A 19,695-nucleotide genomic window follows, 5' to 3' on the forward strand; every position below is an offset into this window, starting at 1 on the left:
TTTCCTCAGTGTCCCCTTGCCTCTGTGTTAGCTTCAGGATGCTAACTGTAGCTGCGGTAAGCCTGTTGTTTTAGCCTGTAATGTTACGGTAAACGAGCTTCGCTGTTTTCTAAACATTGTGCACTCGGAGCTCATGGCACTGCTCTCAGTGACACGGAAGAGCAGGGCGGTATCAGCCATGGCTCATTTACATATGAAGACCACGCCCACTAAATCAGACCGCTCTGAACAGAGGGGCTATGAGAGCCTGGAAACAATGCTGCTGTGCTTGATTTATTGGCTTTTTGGACCAAAACATGTTACTACCATTTCATGAAGACATCAATGATCCATATTAAACTGCAGAAAAGGAGCATAATATTGGACCTTTAACTCTATGGTTGTCATTTAAATGGAAAACATAAATCCAAAGGTGAGAAAACACTCAGGGCCTGATCCACAAAAATATCATGCAGCTTTTGCAGGCCCAAAACAAAGCATGCACAAAGGGTTAAATGCTCCATAAACTGTGTCTCTGTGCATCAGTGTTGTTTGCACACTAAGATGACCCCCCCTTTCTCTTCCAGCTTTTCTGTTTGCATTCCCTCTCCCAAACATATGATTAAAATCACAATGAGATATTCTGACTTCCTTCACCAGAGGCTTTGTCGATTTGAATCCTCTCTGTATTCTGTTTTGTGCAGGAGTGCGGCCATGTCTGTGCGCTCTCTGAATCCCTCGCTGGGTGCACTGATTAAGAGCAGCATGCTAAAATACCTCCCGGACATGGTTTGGAAATAAGGTTCTGATTTCAAATTACGGGTCAAGTCTTATTCATCATATCAGGACCCTGGGGGCCAAAAAGGGACCTTTGCTAATACAGATGAGGTGCATTTGAAAGTCTCTTTTTGTCCTCGGTGTCGTGGGTCCGGGTCAGCTTGGGTTCCCTGCAGCTGATGAGGGAGGATTCATTATCTCAAGGACACTTCAATAGAGTGGACTCATGCCAACACAAAGCTTAATCCTGCCCCCTTTCCCAAAGAAATGCCTTTACTCAGCTGTTTAAAAACAAACTGACACTGGGAGTCCATTTTTATTAATGCAGGATAAAATCAACTTTGATATTCAAAAAAATAAAAACCTAATCGCCCTAAAGCAGCTCTGTAATGTGATGTTTTCTTCACACTAAGTGCTGCACCATGGGATTCACCCCTGTGAGACTCTCAGGCAAACAAGTCTCCTGAAGGTACGATACGACGGTGTATGCATGGGGTCATACTGCAAGCTCTCACGCATGTTGTGTACGACAAAATATCATGAGATATATGACCACAGAGGAAGAGAGAAAGCGATGTGGGCAGCATTCCAGCTTTGGGGTTTTTTCGCCTTACAAGCTGTTACGTTTCTGTCAACTCCAGAGCTGCAGATCAGACCTCAGCTGCCAGTCCTGAACAAACACCACGGGCAACGAGACAGGAAGTGAGAGCTCGGCTCAGCCTGTGAAGTCAGAAATCATTGATTTTTATAAAAATCACATTTCATTCCAAACTTCTCCTCGCTAACTTCTCCAACCGTCCCTGGTTCCCCGTCTCTACATGTATTGTTAGGTCTCGTGTCATTTCGATGGCTGCGTGCACAACTGCTGACACTAGCAATCACTTTAATGTGATATCTTGTCTTGCTTTCACTTTCATTCTTTTGGAGCAATGCTGGGAAACCGACAGTGACAAAATGCAGCCGAGCTGTGACGGTAATAACATCATGAGTGTGCGTCTCTTTCTGTGTGGGCCACAGAATTAATGAGACAGGAAAAGAGAGAGGAAGATGTGTCTCCTGCAGCTGTTTATCAGCATACAGCACTCTGCTCAGATTAAACTACAACTACTTTATAATTACTGTAATGTATTCTTATTGGACAAGTGTGCCTTTTCTAATAAAGAGTCTGATAATTGACTCCCTCCTTTATTTCTCCTGCTTGGGTTCCTCCTCTCTTTCCCTCTCGCACACTAACTATTGATCTCATTAATTTGCATCACTTTCTCATTAGACTCAAAGGGTATTTAATTTTACACCAGCAGGAAGACAGCGCCGCATTCTTAAAGCAGCAACAGGAGCAGACTGGACCGATCACCATCATTAGCATTGATCTGTTTTATTTAGTAATGTTTATACCCTGCATTACAGCATGGACTCTGTAGCACAGCCAAAACACAAAATGCGGACATAGGTCAACCATCTGTTTCTGATGCAAAATTTTTAGACCAATATCAACAGTCTGGAATTGCTGACTCAGCCTAACTTTTGACATAACATGAGGGATCAGTGTGTCCATGTCACCCTGCAGTACTCCTCCAAGACACATGGAGGCAGTGTGGTCTCTATGGCTTTAATATTGTTTGTTTTCTGCTACGTTTTTGAGAGTATTTCATACATTGAAGTCAAGCAGCAACCCCTAGTCTGAAATATGAAGGCTGGTAGGAGCCCAATCTGTTACAATGATCTGAAAAGCTAACAAAACCCTAAATGGAATAACTGGTGGTTAATGTAACAAAATAGCTGAGCCCTAAATGTAATACAAAAATAATAATGATGAAAAAAAAAAACACATAACCCAGAATTTAATAAGATGTGGAACTGGACAGAAAAACTTTTTTGCCTAAAATGTAACAACTTGTTACAAATGTAACAAAAACTTTTTGTAGAACACAACTTGATTTAATTTTTGTCACTCATAACATTTTGGATTTTATCTTTTTTTTATTTAAAATTTTTGGTCACATTTCAGGGCATTTTTACAAATCTGGCTCTAATGCCTATGCAGAAGTGTTTAAACAGGGTTCCCACAGGTCCTTAAAAAGTCTTATAATGTCTTGAAATAAAATCCAGGTAATTAACGTCCTTGATTGTCTTGAAATTAACGAAAATATGCTATAGGTATTAAATCTCTTGACCGTGTGTTTAATGCCAATGACAAAACACTATGACCTGCCATAAAACTTCCAGTGGTGCGTATTTGTTGCGATTTGTTTCACTAATTAAATTGCAGTAAATAGGAGAGTTAGAGATTGATATATGTTATACGGTACGATGGCGATGTCAGTGAGGTAAGCATCAGTGTCGGCCTGCGTGACTGATGCCATTTGTGGTTGTCAAAGAGAAGGATGCAGACATGGGGAAATGTAAATTCAACCCAAAATGGATGGACGACGATTTATTTGAGCGGTGGTTGGCTCCTGCTGATTTGACTTTTTAAATAGTGCAAAGAACCCTGTTAAACTGCAGTTCATTAAGTGTCCACTTGAGGCTTATTAGAGCCCGAAATGCAACAAAAGTGCTGAGCCTGAAATGTAATTACAAAAAAAAGTAACAAAACCCCAAATGTAAGAAGTCATTACATTTTGGGTTGTATTGCATTTTTTTATTACATTTTGGGTCATTGTTACATCTTGGGTTGTTACATTTCAGGCTGACTGCAGGAACATCAGAAACCACACAAATATCTTTTCAATAATTAAATAAATACATAAATTAAAAACCCGGCATTTGCAGCAGAGTTGAACATATTTACTGGTTGGTTAAAAAAAATGAATTAGTCTCAACAGTTAATTTCTTAGGTTTTAGTGTGCTGTTTATGATTTCTGTGTGCAGGTTGTTGTTTGCCCTTGTTCAGTTCAAGTGGAAGTCTGCTGTAGACGTTGACATTTCATTTGAGCCTCTTCACAGAGAACAATGGTCTCTGGAAGTGTTTGCCAAAACACAGATAGTCATCTGATTTATATCTCCAGAGGTAATCCAAATCAACCACATTTTATCTTATGAATCCATCCACTCTCAAGGACTTACTGTCATGGTTATCTTTTTTTATCCTCAAATGGTCTTTACAGCTTGTTCACGATCTGTTTTTCCTACTCACCATCATGCAATCATTCATCTCCAGCTGGTGGTTAACATATGCAACTGCAGTAACAGTGTTTAGACATTGGGTGGCAGAGTTGAGGCTGAAGAACAGCATTGGTCCTCTCTAAGCAGGTTACAGTCCAACACAATAATGCTCTCTTATGAACTGCAGTGTGCTACAATATTAAAACAACATTTATTGAAATCTAAAACAATAAAAAATTTATGACAATGTTTTTTAACTGCACAGGTGAACCGAATACACAGGTGTACCACTTTTTAAATCACTACTGAAAACTCACCTTTAGAATGTTGCTTGTCCTCTTAGTTTCCTGTAACTGCTCTACCAGTCTAATTCAAATCTAATGGATAAGCATAATTTACTTTACAGCTTTTTTTCCTCAAATATTGTTGATATATTGGTGATTTCATCTCCCTTTATTGCTTTCATTTCACCGAATTACTTTATTTCTTTGTCGTGCTCATAGTCTCTTTTACAGTTTTAACTTTTATTACTTTAATCCTTTTAACTTCTTGCTCCCTTCGGTCTCATGTGCTGTTGTTGAGACACTGAAATAATAAGAATCTCCAAAGTCATGCTACAAATGTTGGTACAAAGTTTTTCCAACCATTCTTGTTCACATTTAAATGATTTATCAATCATTATTATTTGTACTTCTCAGAGACGGCGTGTTCTGTTGCCTGAATTTGACCACAGCAATCTTTGTGGCATGTCAGTCTTTTCACACTGACAAGTTCCCCTTTCCGTTCTGAGAACCAGAGGAAATATTTCTTTCTTTCTCGATAAGTAAAGTTTTTCTTGTCTTCCCCATTTGTTTGGACTCATGCCAGCCAGGCGGTATGTCAAGAGATATTGACATACTTGTCTTGTGATGTAATAAAAAACACTTTAAAGTGTTGGTTGTTTCAGTCTTCACTGGTAAAATCTTATGGGCTCATTTTTTTAGATTTGACCTTACACAGTATTTATTTTCTGTTTCATTTTTTTTTCTTAACCTGCAGTTGGCTCTAAATAAGGAATTGGTCACTCTGATCTTCACACCATCAAGTTTGTTTAGCAGGAGGAGGAAGTGAGAGGGTGAGAAGCAGAGAGAAAAGAGCGTCAGCTAAGACTTTTGAATAGTGAACTGGACATCGATAGGCTTAGAAACAACAGAAAAGAGGAGCAGTCAAAATACACCTTTATTTCAATTAAATTAAAAAAATGTTTGTTCATGTTAGTTGGTTCCAAAATAAGCAAATTGTTGCATAAAAACACGCACATGTTCATGTTAGTAAAACTTGAAATTGAAAAAATTACCGTCCTGATTCAGTGATTCAGTGATGAACAGAAATATGCAAATGTTCCTAGCCAGCCGTGACAATTATTCTTATTTTGTTGTTCATGTTTCCTAGAAAGACAATGAAAATGTGCGATTTGACTCAGTTTACAGGTTTGAATGTCAACAGAAGTGAAAGTTTGTTTTATACGACTCTGAAAAAAACCCTAACCTCATTCTTGGATTCATCACTCTGTCTTTGAATTACAGAATATGAGAAGCAGAAAAACTGTGGTGTGTTTTGGGTCATGGCACCATTTTGATTGGTGTTAATGAATAAGCTGGCCATGTGTGGCCATCTCTTTTAAACTACTACAATGATTTTTGAACAATTTCCCTCTCCGTGCAGTTTGAGCTGATACAGAAATCAGCTAATCAGACCACAAACCAACTTTTTTACTAGCCACTTGGAAACAAAGACGGACCACCAGCCCTTTAATTCATGCAACAAAATTAAAGAAAAAAAAAAATTACTTTTAACTTCCTGCCCTCACTGCGAGCTACAGCAGCCACTCTTTTGTTTTTAAATTGAATGCTTTTTATTTCTTTTTTTCTGATACACTGTGGGATTAATGAGAGATTCTTTTTGGTCTAAGTGATAGTATCAAAGGAAGTAATGATTTTTCCCTTCACCAAGGAGGTTATGTTATTGGGGGAGTTTGTCAGTTTGTTTGTGAACAACATAACTCAAAAAGTAACAATCAGATCTTGATGAAATTTTCAGGAAATGTTCAAAATGGGATAAGAAAGAAGTGAATAAATTTTGGTGGTGATTGGTATATGTGTTTGGTTACTGGAATTTTTTTAAAGATTTCTTTGCCATTGTGAGATTGGGTCGGTTTCACCATATGTGTATATAACTCCCTGATAAATGATCAGATTACTTTGCAAAACAATACAAGACAAGGTCAAAATAATTTCTAAAAGATGTAAAAGTACGATCTCGATCCTGGCAATATTCTGGATACAAAGATCCGGAATATGAAATTTGTACTGGGTCATCATAATGTTCAACACTGTCAGGTAACAAATTATCGTAGAAACCTGCAACCAACACCACATTGTTGCAGACAGTCTGCTGAAAGGGAGTATAACATCAAAGTAGGACTCAAGGTTGCATGACAATCACAATATGCTGTCCTCTCTGAGTGCTTTTCTAGTTTTTTTTATCGCAAACTGTTCTCACACCTCAGAACTTTGTTTGGGGAAAAAATGTAGCTGTGCATAATGACGGTTAAACTACTAAAAGAATGATTAATTAATATGAAACATTAAGTTAAAGTAAAGAACTACCTGAAAGAGTGTCTGAGTAAATGTTATCTCTGCATGTTTTCAGGATGACTTTTTTTGTCACTAAATCTAATCAACCAAAATCTCACTTGATCAAATTTAACAGCCTGAACTTAATGTGTGATTCAGAAACCAGATAAAAACTGTTCATCAAAGTGAAATGAGAAACTCAGCCCACTCAGAGTCAGAGAAGCTGCACCCGAATACACCCACCTTTGTCTGATTTAAAAAAAAAAAAAAAAATCTCTAAAAGGAACTAACAAATGACAAAGATTTTAGCAGGATTTAGAAATAAGATAAATATCCAAACATGATTTCTTAACAGAAAGCCTTAATTTCAGGGGCTTGCAAGGGATCAGCCCCTGTTTATATAAACTTTTGTGTATTATTAAACCAAGAATCAGTTGATTTATTGTATTTAAATATGAAATATTTAATCTTAACTGTCAGGGGGGTTTTTTCCGTTCAAACTAACTCACTAGGTGTCATATTTATTCTAACACTTCCTATCAGGCCAAATTTCTATTCCCTTTACTTTATGAAGGAATGTCCACCTCTATGCTCCAGGAAAATAAAAACACTTCCTGAATAATGTGTTTTATTGTGGCATTTTTTAGCATGCAAATTCAGCTGATGGTGTAAGAAATAAAAAGTGTCATGTGGACAGAAAGAGGAAACTGAGGCTGTTTTAGAGGAAACTCCCACAGAGCTCTCTGTGCTGAGTTCATGAAGAGACAGACAGGCGCACAGGTCTTCATCATGTAAGTTAAAAAACTGACTTTTGGTGGTTTTAAGGATGTACTTTTATAAAAGCGGCATGTTGATTTTAAAGCCTTAAGCTGTCAAAATAGTGGTGCTTATCTCTCGCTCAGACCAGAAAACTTCTGTTGTATGTTTAAGGAGGACTTAATGGTCATCTTGTTCTTTTCAGAGCGATGATTATGAAACAGAGTGAATAAATTCTTCATGTTGAAATTCTTTGACGCAGACTTCTAGAGAATTTTCTTAATGACAGAAAAATTGTGCAACATTGTGACTCTGGTGTCCAACATCTCAGGTGAATGTTAAAGCTTCAAAAAAAGAACTGGACTTTGTGTCGGCTTAGTGCTTTTTTTTTTTTTTTACCAGTCAGATCTGAGGTTTCAGACTGATTCATAGGAAAGAGATGAACAGCTAATTAAAAAGGGGGGGGGGGGGGGGGGGGGTTATGACAGCTGTTTCTCTTGGTGAAAAGTTAAGTTTCAAGTTTTGTTTTGTTTTTCATTGTGTTTATTAATTTGTCTGAAAAAAATCTTTTTATTTTTATGTTTTTGTCAAGTTTTCAAGCTGTACTAAACAACTTTTAGATCTTAATATAAATTTTTGATTTTTAATTTTATTTTGGTGACCACACCCCTTTTAGGATATTTGATGTCTGGGTAAAGTCTATGAAAGAAACCTTGCTAATCAATGTTTTTTTTTTTTTTTTTGCTGTATTTTAATTTTAACATTTTGTCCAAATTGGGTCTTAAATTAAACTACGTCCTGTCTGCCCATAGTATTTACTCTTTTCATTATTGCCTACATGCATGCAGGTACCTGATAATACTGATAATACATATTTGTTTGACTGATGGATTTATCTTTATTTGTATTGTGCCAGTCACAACAAACATTATCTCAAGACACTTTTTTTAAAAACAGTAACAGGTCTAGACTTGTTAATAAGATTTTATCTATTTAAGATCCAGACAGGACGTCTTATCTCATCTTAATCCAGCATAGGTTTGGCAGCATTTAGCAAGTTTGCAACGGCAAGAAAAACTTGAAAAACCTCGAACAGAGCCAGACTTATGCTAGACTGACATCTGACAAGACTGTGAAAAAAAAGAGAGAAAGAGAGACACAAACAGAAAGAAACACAGTCTGTGGTTCAGCGTTGTAGCGATGATTTTGATGAGACTGTAAAAAGCCGCAGCAGCTGGCGTCTGACAGTTCACGGCAGCAGGTGGTCCACACCAACAGATCCATGGTTAAAAACATTAATGGTACAATAAGATTAGATATAGAGGAAAGAGTAACAAAGGTCTTGTGTGTCACCTCCCTCCCCTTTGACAGTCAATGCAGAGTAAGAAGAACTGGAAATGACGCAACACCACTTGCCTTTGATTTTAGTTTTGTGTCTCAGTCTCATTAACTGTATTACACACATCAACTCAGACAACAAAGAACAAAAGGTTATTGGGTTTTGAAGTCAGTGGGTGCGTCCCACACAGTGCTCTTTGGTGTTTTCCCTAAAACAAGACAAAGATGGAGTCCTGAGAGACTCAGAAAGACGAGCTCATTTTAAAAGAGAAAAGGAAAATGATGTGGATTGGCGCTAAACACAGATTATTCTATATTATAAGTAAAATCCCTCTCAGACGTTTTATCAAATGGTAAAAATGTGGTGAGCAAAGAGCAGAGCATGTTCACACCCCTCTGTTTGTTTTGGTGCATCAGCTCTCTAAAGCTCCCTGTTAACCGCCTCTCGCCGCTCACTGCACTGACTGCGAGCATCACCCGAGGCCTAGTCTCAGAAACTCTGCAGTTCTGAAGGCGTAAGCATTTTCTCCAGAGACTGAAGAGAGCTGGACTGTTCACTCAAACAAAGTGATAAAACCGTTCATCTGTGTCAACACTCTGGTTTATTATGTCCCCCTGTGTGTGCGTCTGGAGACAGCATGTGTATTTCCTTTTTATCCACACACATGTGAGAAAGAGATAAGAAGCTGAGGGATGTGGACGTCATCCCACAACAAGCACGTACTGAAAGCAGAACATGGTGTGCGTAGTGTGGTCATGACTCATTTCTGATTTATTTCTAGTAAATGAACTAATTTCTCCATCTCTCTTTCTTTCTGTGCGTGTTGTGTAAACGTCTCCAAACTCTTTTAATCATGTTTCTACACACAGCCCACTGACCCGGGAATAAAAAGCCTCTGATAGTGTCTCCTCGAAATGCTGCCTCTTCTCTGGGCTGTGCTGAGTTCAGCGCTCCCTGCTTGGGCTCTCACCTCGGGTCCAAACAGCTGTGATGTCCAGGAGAGCAGCAGCCTGCGCAACGGTAAGACCCAGCTCAGGGGACATTTCTGAGCTTGAAAATGTGAGATGAGGAAAAAGAACAATCTGTTCAGGTCTGGACACATAAACAATAAGGGATGGTCATGGAAAGCAGCTGATTGGGTAATTCTTTGTATTTCTTTAACTCATAAGGTATTTCAATTTGATGTCAACAGCAGAAAAGGGTAAAACTGTATCGAGAGAAAAAAACTGAAGCAGAGAAAAGTATTTAACTTTTTTTTTTTTTTGCTGTTATTTTCTGCATCTGTTAAGAATGATAATGTTAAGAGGACTGTCAAGACTGTTAAGCACAAAAAATATGTGATTTCTAAATGTTATTTTTCAGCTCACCGATTGGGTCAGACAGGACTGATTTATGGCGCATAGTCTCCATGACAACACCACGCCAGCCAACAAAGTTTAGCAGTGAGAAGACAGATCTGTGTTTTACTTTGCCAAAAAAAACATTTTTTTGGATTAATTTTGTATATTATCGAGCATTGAAGAGGGACTAGCAAAAATAAAAAGGACAGAAGAGCAGAGGAAAACTGAATTGGAGAGTGATAAAGCATGGGCTAAAGGCTAAAACACGGGCTAAACTGTTTGTGATAATGAAATGAAATAGAAATTTTCAAAGGACTGCGCGAGGGGGTGAAACTGCTAAAATGACGTTATTTGTCCACACAAAGCTGCACAGACTTTGCAGACGAGTCAAGCAGAAACGAAGCCCACTAAATAGCTGGCTACTGAACTACAAACTGAGTTGAAAAGTTTGCTTTTTGTCATATTTCAAACTATAAAGCTATGTAACTATTAGAAAAATAAACATTACCTTGTCACTTTGTGTCAGGTAAAAAGTGTCTCGAACAAAGACAAGTTGTGTTGTAAAATCTGATCTCAATTCATTTGCTACAAAACAAACCCCTTATCAGGAGTCTACTCTTTACAACAGGAGTTACAAGTGCTCATGGGAAACAGAGTCTTTTTCCGGAAAAACACTAGCTTTTCAGATAGTCCTCACAGCGCCTTTAAAGCACAGATGTTTAGACTGAATAGAAAGTATTCAGTTTGATGTGAGTTTAAAAAGTAAAACAGGCTTCTTTAAAGATTTTTTTTAATTAATGACAATTACAATGATAATAACTTTATGTTGCACCTTTAAAAATAAGAGTTAATACATTTTTATTTTTAAAGAAGAGCAAACATTCATAAGAGCAAACCATAAAAACAAACAAACAGCAACAACAAAAACAAACAAACAAACAACATCAAAACCTAGCTGACATGTTTAACCAAGTCAGGATCTGATCCAGAGCAGAAAGAACCAGGATGTAGAGGAGCAAAGAAATGAAATGTAAATGATTTAAAAGAGAGAGAACAGGAGATATGAGCTCTAAAGACTAGAATAAATGTCCATGGTTAAACAAGCAAAAGCTGTAGAAATATGAAGAGGTGTAAGTATTTAAATGCATTTAAATAAATAAGAAAAAACTAAAAGAGCATGAATTAAATCAGTAAGGAAAAACAATAAAAGAATAAAAAAAACTGGTGTGCTTTTGATCCTATGTTATTAGTTAGATTTAGCTACTTTTAGCTCACTTTGTTGCTCTGCCTCCTCTATGCAGGAATTCCCCATCATGGTATTTTTAACATTTAAATGGATAAGCAAACTTCAAAAAACTCACTTCCTCCTCCTCCCCAGAGTCTTCGCTGCTGAAGAGCTTGCACTGCCACAACGACTACGAGTCGTACGTCTGCTGCAGATGGAGGGGGCACGGACTCACAGACGTGCAGCTTTGGTTCAAGACAGAAAACAAAAAGTAACAAAACACACACTCATACGCTCACAGTGTGGGGATGTTCTTTGTCTTGTGTCACTCTCTGAGGCCTCACTGTGGTGTGTTTGTCTATCTGCAGTGAGCTGTGTGAGCCTTATGAAGCTGCTGGACATGGTGTTGGCGAGCACACAACTGTCCACTGTCGATACAAAACTCAAGCTTTCTCCATCGGTATTGAACACACTGTCTTCTTCCTCCACAAGAAGACTCACTACTCTTCTGTCCCACACCAGCCTCTGGATCTCTCTCAGCACTGTGAGTCTGAAGATTGTCTGTTAGCTTTCTGTGATTTTCAGGATGATTGTTAAACTCTCAGGTTTGTGTTGTACAGTGAGAGCGCGCACACCCGTGAACCTGTCCACACATGATGTAGAGGATGGAGGCCGAGGGATCAGCTGGTCCAGCCCTTACTCCTCCTCCTCCCTTAATAAACACATGAACTATCAGCTGGGCTACAGGGCGAAAACACAGGACAACTGGACAGTAAGTGAGAGACAAACACTAAATATGTTTTAAAAAAACGTGAAATTGATTAAGTATGTAAACATCTCAGTTCAGTCAGACACAAAAAGGAAATGAGATTATTTTTACTCTAAAACAGAAGTGTTTAATGCGAACTGTGCATGCATGGTTCCTAAACAGAAGGTTGAAGCAGCTCACTGCTGCGTAGCAAAGGCAGTTAGTGGTTTCTGTAAATCACATTGGGGGCTTCCTCTGACAGGAAAAGTGGTACAGGCTCAGAATCCCTGGGGCCATGTTGAGCCTGAGCTCTGGTGATGGTACAAAGAAAACTAAAAATATCCTTCAACACTGTGTTGACAATTAGCATATGCTAACATTGCAGCCATGCAACAGATCTGTATGGCTGTATTTAAAGGGGCTGTGAGGAGTTTGAAAAATACTCCCTTCTAGATATACGCCTGATCATTCCACACTTTAAAATGAGATTATCAGCGCCAGTATTGCTGGTTACAGGTTATTTAAAATTGCTACTTCTTTGCTTTCAGTTCGGGTCGTCCAGGACTGATTTATGGATTGATTTACGGCACGTATAGATCTCTATGACAACACCACGCCGACTGACGACGTTTAATAGAGAGAAGAGATAAAACACAGATATCTGTGTTTTTCTCTGCTAAGAACGATTTCTGTGATTAATTTTGTAGTGATGGTGGACAGAGGAGCCTAACTGTCAGACAGAAAAAGGACCGGAGAGCAGAAGAAAGCTAAACGGGAGAGTGATACAGCCCGAGCTAAAGGCTAATTAGCCTTTAGCTAAACTGTTAGTGATAATGTTCATTCCAACCCACATGCAGCAGTTATTCTGCTATTCTGGCTACTAAGGTACTAACATATTGACAGTGTTTACTTGTTGTCATGTTAGCCTACAGCTACGTTGGCTACATATAGCGGGCTGCTACAATGCTTGCTTGATGTCACGTTTCAAACCGTAGTGCTACGTAACTGTTAATAAATATCATACCTCGGCGCGTTGTATCCAGTAAAAAGTTGTCTGAACAAAGTAAAATTGTTTCAATACAATCTCTATTTAATTCTAAAACAAACACACGCCCCGCTAAACGTAATTTACCAAAGTGTGCAGAGACTCCGGACCACAAGGTGGAGAGGGAGAGCAATCAAAACAGATCCTGCTCATAGCATCTTTAAGTCAATTGTAAAAGTATTTAAGAGTATAGAAGGGGATCAAGTGGTACTCCTTTTTTAACCTGGATTCTGATGAAGACTTATTTCTGTCCCCTGACTTTGCAGACCCTCAGTGTCACAAACACCAGCGTCAGACTCCAGAAGCACCTGCTGATCCCAGGTCTCCAGTATGAAGCCAGGGTGAGGGCACGGACCAACGTGGCTCAGTGGAGTGACTGGAGTCCTGTAGTGACCTGGATGACTCAGGATGGTTTGTACCTGTATTTATATTCCTGTGCACAATGTAGCTTCATCGTTAGCACATGTGTGGCATTTTTTGTTTACTGGATCATTTTCATGCCAGAGGGTTTTTTTTTCCTCTGATGCAGACCCTCCTCTTTATCTCTTCTTCTCACATTTCTAATCTCCTCCCTCTGTTCGTTTCTATGGTAGCTTTGGAAAATTCTGGAGCCTTGGGGTGTTGTTATTAGCTCTGTCTCTCTCCCCCTCTCTTTGGCTGTAGATGCAGGGCACTCTCCCAGCATGCATTGTGTCCTGGAAGGAGAGAGTGAGGTGATGTGTAGCTGGGAGTTGAGCAAAGATACAGCGCATTTCATTTCCTACCAGCTGGCCTGTCGACACAACCTGACTGCACCGTGAGTCGACAAATATCAGCTGGCAACTGTCGATTCATTCACTCAGCTGACTGTTTCTCCTCTGTCCCTCTTTTTAATCCCGCTGTTCAGGTCTGAGGAATGTTGCAGGAACTGCACGGTGACCCGTGACCCCAGTGGGACGGTGCTGAAGTACAGCTGCCTGCTGACTGTCACAGACCCTGAGCATCTGCTGCTGGAGCTCGTACCGACACGCAACGCCAAGACTTTTAAAGCCTGCGAGCACAGTGAGCAGACCGCAGACAGGGCGCCACACGAGAGAGGGAGGGGCTGAAAACACAAATTAAAAATACACAACAGGGTGATAAAAAGCTCTGCAGGCACACTGAGCTGAACAGGCCAGGTGTTGTGTAGCTGAGTGTCACCACCTAGTGTTTAAAATGTGCAACTGCAGCCCTGACAGTTCATCAAATTAGATGATTGATGCAGCTTGTTAAGAAAGCAACTACAGGAGCACCTGAGAGACACAATAAGGCTAAAAGCACAAAACCCCCTTTAATGACTCTTTCTTTTCTGCAGTTCAGCCAAAACCACCACAGCAGGTTAAAGTGAGAGAAAAAGGCAGAAGCTGGAGGGTGGATTGGACTGATCCAAGCACAGCCACTAAAGTCGGGTTGAACTATGAGGCCTGCTATTACAGGACAGAGGAGCAGGTGAGGGACTTTCACCTTTAAGCTCATATATGTTTAAGTCTACATCAAATGCAACCCTCTCCATTTGTTGTTTTTCAGGAATGCTCTATCTTTGTCAGGGTGGATGCTATGTCTCTAACCATCCTGGACTCATCCCTGGTCCCGTCCCAGTGCTACAGGGTAAAGGTCAGGTCTCTGGTTGATCCTGGACCAGACTCCACTTATGGGGGTATCCCGTCTAAGTGGTCTGATCCTGTGGAGTGGACCTCTCATGAAGGTACTGCAGCATGCACATCACACGTGATAACAAGCAATGCATGATGTATTGTAATCCTACTTTTTGTTTTCTGTCCACTGCTGCAGCCACCTGGTCCCCAGATACTCTGATCTACTGCTCCATCGCTGGGTTTGTGGCCTTAGTCTTCCTCGCCTTCTACTTCATGAGTCCAGCTTTTAAGAGGTACTTTACTCTTGAGCTCTTGACCCACTCTCTTCAGATGTTTTTTTCATCTTTAACAGCATCTTTTTTTACACTTTGAACCAATAGGAAGCTCATACTATGGGTGGACTCCATCCCATCTCCTGGCAAAAGCAAAGTCCTCTCAGAGGTCAAGGTGAGACTCAGTGACTTTCAGCTAATCAAGAGCTTGTTGGTGTTCTTTATTGTTTTGTCACTCCTGTTGCAATATGTTTGATCCAGACTGCAACCACCCAGACCCTGATGCAGAATGAGAACACATCCTTCTGCAAAGTGCAGCACTCAGAGAGCCTGTCGACATGGTAAACATCTTAGACTCTGATCATTTACAGACAGTCTTCTGTTAAGAGTCAGTAACTCTCACTATCTATATCACTACTAAAGCTCCTCTGATGCTCCACTGTGGCTAACCAAAGACGCCGAAGGAAAGTTTCTAGAAGAGGATGAGGGCTGCTGGACCAATGATCACCTGCCTGTCCCTGCTGAGGTGAAAGGCTCTGACAAGTCCTCCATGAGCTTCAGTGGGCCATACATTTTCTGTGAGGTCAGTAAGAGTGTCGTATATCAGGTATTGAGCAGCTAAAACTTCTCAATGCTTGCTCTTTCCTCCGGTTTCCAGTTGTGGTCTGTATGCTAAACTAAGCTAACCAGCTGCTAATTATCCATATTAAAGTGTTATCGTACACTGTCAACACAGGCTAGCTGTGTTTTTCAATCTTTTCAACAATTTCAAAAAAATGTTCTGTAATAACGGAAATATATGGACAACAAACGCAACTGATGCCACATTGTTTTCTTTTGAACAGCCATTGGGGCCAAACAAGAATCCTGAGGATGTAAAGCATGAGGAGAGAGGGGTAAAAGAAACCCCAGAGTGTGACCCTGTATCTCTTCCTGTGGGGGGTTTTACTCTGTGGGGAGAAGATTACGTCAGGCTACCTGGCAGAGTTGCCTCAGCACAGGACCTTGTATCTCACTCTGAGGCTGACAAAAACACAACTCTGCAGGTCAGTGCTGAGCAGAACCAGCAAGGTTCTGGCAGGTTAGCTGGGCAGGATTATACAGACGTCAAGGCGACAGACAGCAGCCTCCAAACGCCTTCCTACACCTCTGTGACTTTAACTTCCTGGCCTCAGGAGGGCGCCATACAAGCCTCTGGATACTGCCACCTCCCCACAGCTCACGTCAGCGCAGTAAAGTAACAAAGATCATGTGATGGACATGTTGGGGTTTCTTGAAAAATGCAACAAATCAAAAAGACATCTATGTAGCACACCTTGTTTTAAGTGTCATAAATAAAGTATTTCTGAATGTGTAAATAAAGTGATGATTGTTTTTTTACTCTAAAGCTATCTTTATAAGTGTCCCTATTGTGTTTTTCAGCATTTGTTTTGGATTAAAATTCTACAGAAAAAAAAGGTAAGGGGTTAGCCTTTGTCTCATTTGTTTTATTCATTTTTTTTATGTTGAAAAACACTCAAAAGTATACCCTGTGGGGTTATCTAACTCTAGCAAATCCTTTTAAGATAAGTAAAGTCCTTATTGGGTTTATTTTCTAGGTTCAAAACATTGAAGATGACAAAAGAGGTAAGCCTTGTTTGTATTCAAAAAGAAAAACAACAACATTATTTTTCAATGTTGAAAACATCCTCAAGGTGAACCCTAAATTTTTCATTTTTTCCCCCAAGGCCATCTTTTCGAGAACCCTAGAGCCCTATTCTTGTTTTTGTTTGTTTGTTTGTTTGTTTGTTTGTTTGTTTTTTCACAAAATAATTAATGTTGCAAAACACTAAAAGTTGTAGCCTTTAAAAAAAAAATAAACCTAGGGTGTTTTTTATCAGAGCCTCAGGAATGTTCATATTATCATTTTTCAGCAGTTTGTTAAGGATCCAAACTGTAAAAAAAAATAAAAAAAAGGAAAGAGGTTGGTCTTTTTTTGCCCCCAAATTTTCTTACGTTTAAAATGAACCAAAAATTGAATCCTAAAAAGTATCTTTTTTAGAGTCCTGGGAGTGTTTCCAGTGTGTACTTTCAGCATTTGATTTTGTTCAAAATTTTGTAAAAACCACTGGGGGTTGGTGCTTATTTTTTTTTTCCCAAAATTTCCTGAAATTTAAAATACATATGCACAAATAAAAAGATCCCTTGGATGTCATCATGACAACCAAAGAAAGAACAAACAAAAACAAAAACAAAAAAAAAACACAAAAAAACTAACAACGAAAAACCCAAGCAGTTTATCCCATGGGGTCCGCCTTGCTTGTTTTCAAATTTTTCAAAGTGACGAAAAACCCTAGAAGTTCTCCCTGAAGGACTTTTTTCACCTTGAGGTTCTCCATCAGAGCCATTGAAGTGCCCCATTGTGTTTTTTGTGATTATTTTGTGTCAACACTCTGACAAAGTCATAAGGGCTCTAAAGTTTTCCTAATGTTGAAAAGCACTTAAAGGTGTATCCAAAAAAGTTATTTTCCCCGAGGCCATTTTTATGAGAGCCCTAGGAATGCCCCCATTGGATTTTTATGGTATTTGATTTTGGTTCACAACTACGAAAAAAAAGAAAAAAGGAAGAGGTAAACCCTGTTTTTTTTTTTTTAACTCAATTGTAACAATTTTGAAAAAACACTGCAAGGTTTACCCTGAGGGGCTATTTACCCCCAGACGAGCCTTGGGAGTGTATGCACTTTTTTTCAGCATTTGAGTCAAAATGCTGGATAAAAAAAAGAAAGAAAGAAAGAAAGAAAGAAAAAAATGTAGGCTGTTAGCCTTGTTTTTTTTTTTTTTTTTTTTTTTTTTTTCTTTTTCTTTCTTTTTTTTTTGTATAATCAATTTCAATGTTGTACAAAAAATTTTTGTACAGATAACAGATTTTAAAAAAATTAATTTAGAAAAAACTCAAGGGGTTAACATGATTTTTCCTTTATTTTTTATTTTTTCCAAAAATTTCTAAATTCTGTTTCGAAAATGTTTTGTATCTTTAAAATGGTTTGTGAGTGCCCTCTGCTGGGCAGAGTTAAGGGTTGCGCTCACATTTGATGAGTGTTTAAACTCAAATTCAGTATGGAAGATATGTAAGATGACAAACTTCAATCCAACACATCCCTGGACAACAATCATGTTTTTAAGAAGGGGATGCCAAATTTTCAAATGATAATTGCCATGATGATGTTTCCTTAAGTCTAAGATGTTATTTTGTAAACGCAATTAAATGTAAACACAACAATCTATCCTTATTTAGATGTATTTTTGTAGTGTTGTTTTGTCCTATTCAATCTTTTATAGGGAAAACATCTTTGCAAGCAAAAAAACAAAAGCAAAGTTTTAAAAAAAGGGGGGAAAAAAGAAGAAGAAAAGAAAAAAAACATTGTAAACTCCCACTTGTGCTTGTGTTGGGTAAATGTGCCTTAGCCAGGATGGAGAATAAAGTTGTAAAAACAGCGTAAAGAGTTAAAAATCCATTCATTTGCAGAAAACCACAAAACTGAAAGTAGACCTCTCCTTTGTCTGTGATTTCTGCAGCATAGAATTACTCGAGGCTGGTCTGCTGGAAGGGATTGGTCAGAGTCTGACCCAAACCAGGCCATGGAGAGAGCTCCCACACTGCACCACCCTCCCTCTCTGCGGTGACCAGACTGCGAGTTTGCCAGCTGTTTCTGTTTTCTCGGCTGAAGGGAGCAGTACACGTGTTTGATCAGCTGGTAACAGTGGTTTCCACCAGAGGGAGCATTGCACTGAGAGATCCAGCTGCTAGATCCGGCCTTTTGAGGCACGCCCAATCAGAGGCATGGTGACATGACTTAAAAGGCCCGAACATCTGCTGCAGACATGATGGAACACAGCATGGATACAGTTAAGGGCTTTGGTTGTCTATGTATGAAGCATGAATTGCAGCATGGTTTAAAATTTAAAACAAATTCAAACAACTTTAAAATGTAAAGTATTCAAAAAGGACAAAGAAAACAAAGTGTTAATAAGAAATTATCTTACATAAATTTTAGCAAATATCTAACTTTACAGCAAAATAAAAAATGTCCTCAGCCAGGTAAAAAAAAAAAGAGGTAATTTTCTGGCAACATATTTCTGTGATAACAGTGACATGTACTTTTACTTATATTGGCCCCAGAGTTTGGCATTAACTATTCTGATAAATTCTAAAAGTAACATCAGAGCATCATGTGATCTTCACAATACTTTAAATGAAGTGGTCATAAGGATGTCCAACTGTCCAACACATTGGAGAGGCAGCTTGAAGAGATAAATTATGTTTTCTAAAACATCAGTGTGAGAAAAATAACAAGGGTAGCATTAGGGTAGCATGAAGACAAAATAGCAAAAGACCCCCTCTTTGATGTTATTGACTAGGGATGACAGGGATGGGTACTGCTACGATTTTCTAGATACAAATGCCCTATCAAGTCTACTACAAAACCAATTCTTTATCCATTCCTCCTGTGAATTTTTTTTTTTCTTTTTTGTACGGAAAGTCTACTTCACTTTTTTTTTTTTTTTTTTTGTCAACAACATTTAATCGAGTTTATAAGTAAATAAATATAAAACTGGTCATGGAATGGATCTGTATATCTCTGTATGCAAATAACTTAAAATAAGTAGTACAAAAAAAAGTAGTAAAAACACATCATATGACTTTATATACCAATTTGTTATATGTTATTGATGTGAAGGCTAAAAAAGTGGTTAGAGCAATGCATTGAGTTGCTTAGAAAGGTGTTACTCAAATTGGGATACCAGGACCCCCAGGGGTCTGCGAACCATAGCTTGGGGGTCTGTGGAATAATTTACTAACATTTATAAAAGTGTGCTATGTCATTGAAAAAGCATATTAAC

At 38.8% G+C, this 19,695-nt stretch overlaps 1 protein-coding gene across 2 annotated transcripts in view; it reads left to right on the plus strand.

Annotated features, from left to right (window-relative positions):
* csf2rb (colony stimulating factor 2 receptor subunit beta) overlaps nt 1–16,142 on the plus strand; it is a 53,956-nt gene extending 37,814 nt beyond the window's left edge. The window contains exons 1-15 of one of the 2 annotated variants that reach the window (XM_074696977.1): nt 7,227–7,267; nt 9,441–9,591; nt 11,290–11,407; nt 11,505–11,680; nt 11,757–11,908; nt 13,196–13,340; nt 13,593–13,725; nt 13,816–13,970; nt 14,263–14,396; nt 14,475–14,652; nt 14,739–14,835; nt 14,923–14,989; nt 15,076–15,155; nt 15,238–15,397; nt 15,660–16,142. In XM_074696977.1, coding sequence (XP_074553078.1) covers nt 9,486–9,591; nt 11,290–11,407; nt 11,505–11,680; nt 11,757–11,908; nt 13,196–13,340; nt 13,593–13,725; nt 13,816–13,970; nt 14,263–14,396; nt 14,475–14,652; nt 14,739–14,835; nt 14,923–14,989; nt 15,076–15,155; nt 15,238–15,397; nt 15,660–16,055 — 2,097 coding nt within the window. In that variant the 5' untranslated portion in view covers nt 7,227–7,267; nt 9,441–9,485 and the 3' untranslated portion in view covers nt 16,056–16,142. Of the gene's footprint in view, nt 1–7,226; nt 7,268–9,440; nt 9,592–11,289; nt 11,408–11,504; nt 11,681–11,756; nt 11,909–13,195; nt 13,341–13,592; nt 13,726–13,815; nt 13,971–14,262; nt 14,397–14,474; nt 14,653–14,738; nt 14,836–14,922; nt 14,990–15,075; nt 15,156–15,237; nt 15,398–15,659 lie in introns of those variants that run through there. The other variant, XM_074696978.1, reaches the window with a different exon arrangement.
* The last annotated feature ends 3,553 nt before the right edge of the window (nt 16,143–19,695 follow it).

The sequence above is a fragment of the Halichoeres trimaculatus genome, unplaced genomic scaffold (genome assembly GCF_033239565.1).
Source record: "Halichoeres trimaculatus isolate MK-OKI-2021-1 unplaced genomic scaffold, fHalTri1.1 fHalTri1_scaffold_20, whole genome shotgun sequence".
NCBI classification, from domain to species: domain Eukaryota; kingdom Metazoa; phylum Chordata; class Actinopteri; order Labriformes; family Labridae; genus Halichoeres; species Halichoeres trimaculatus.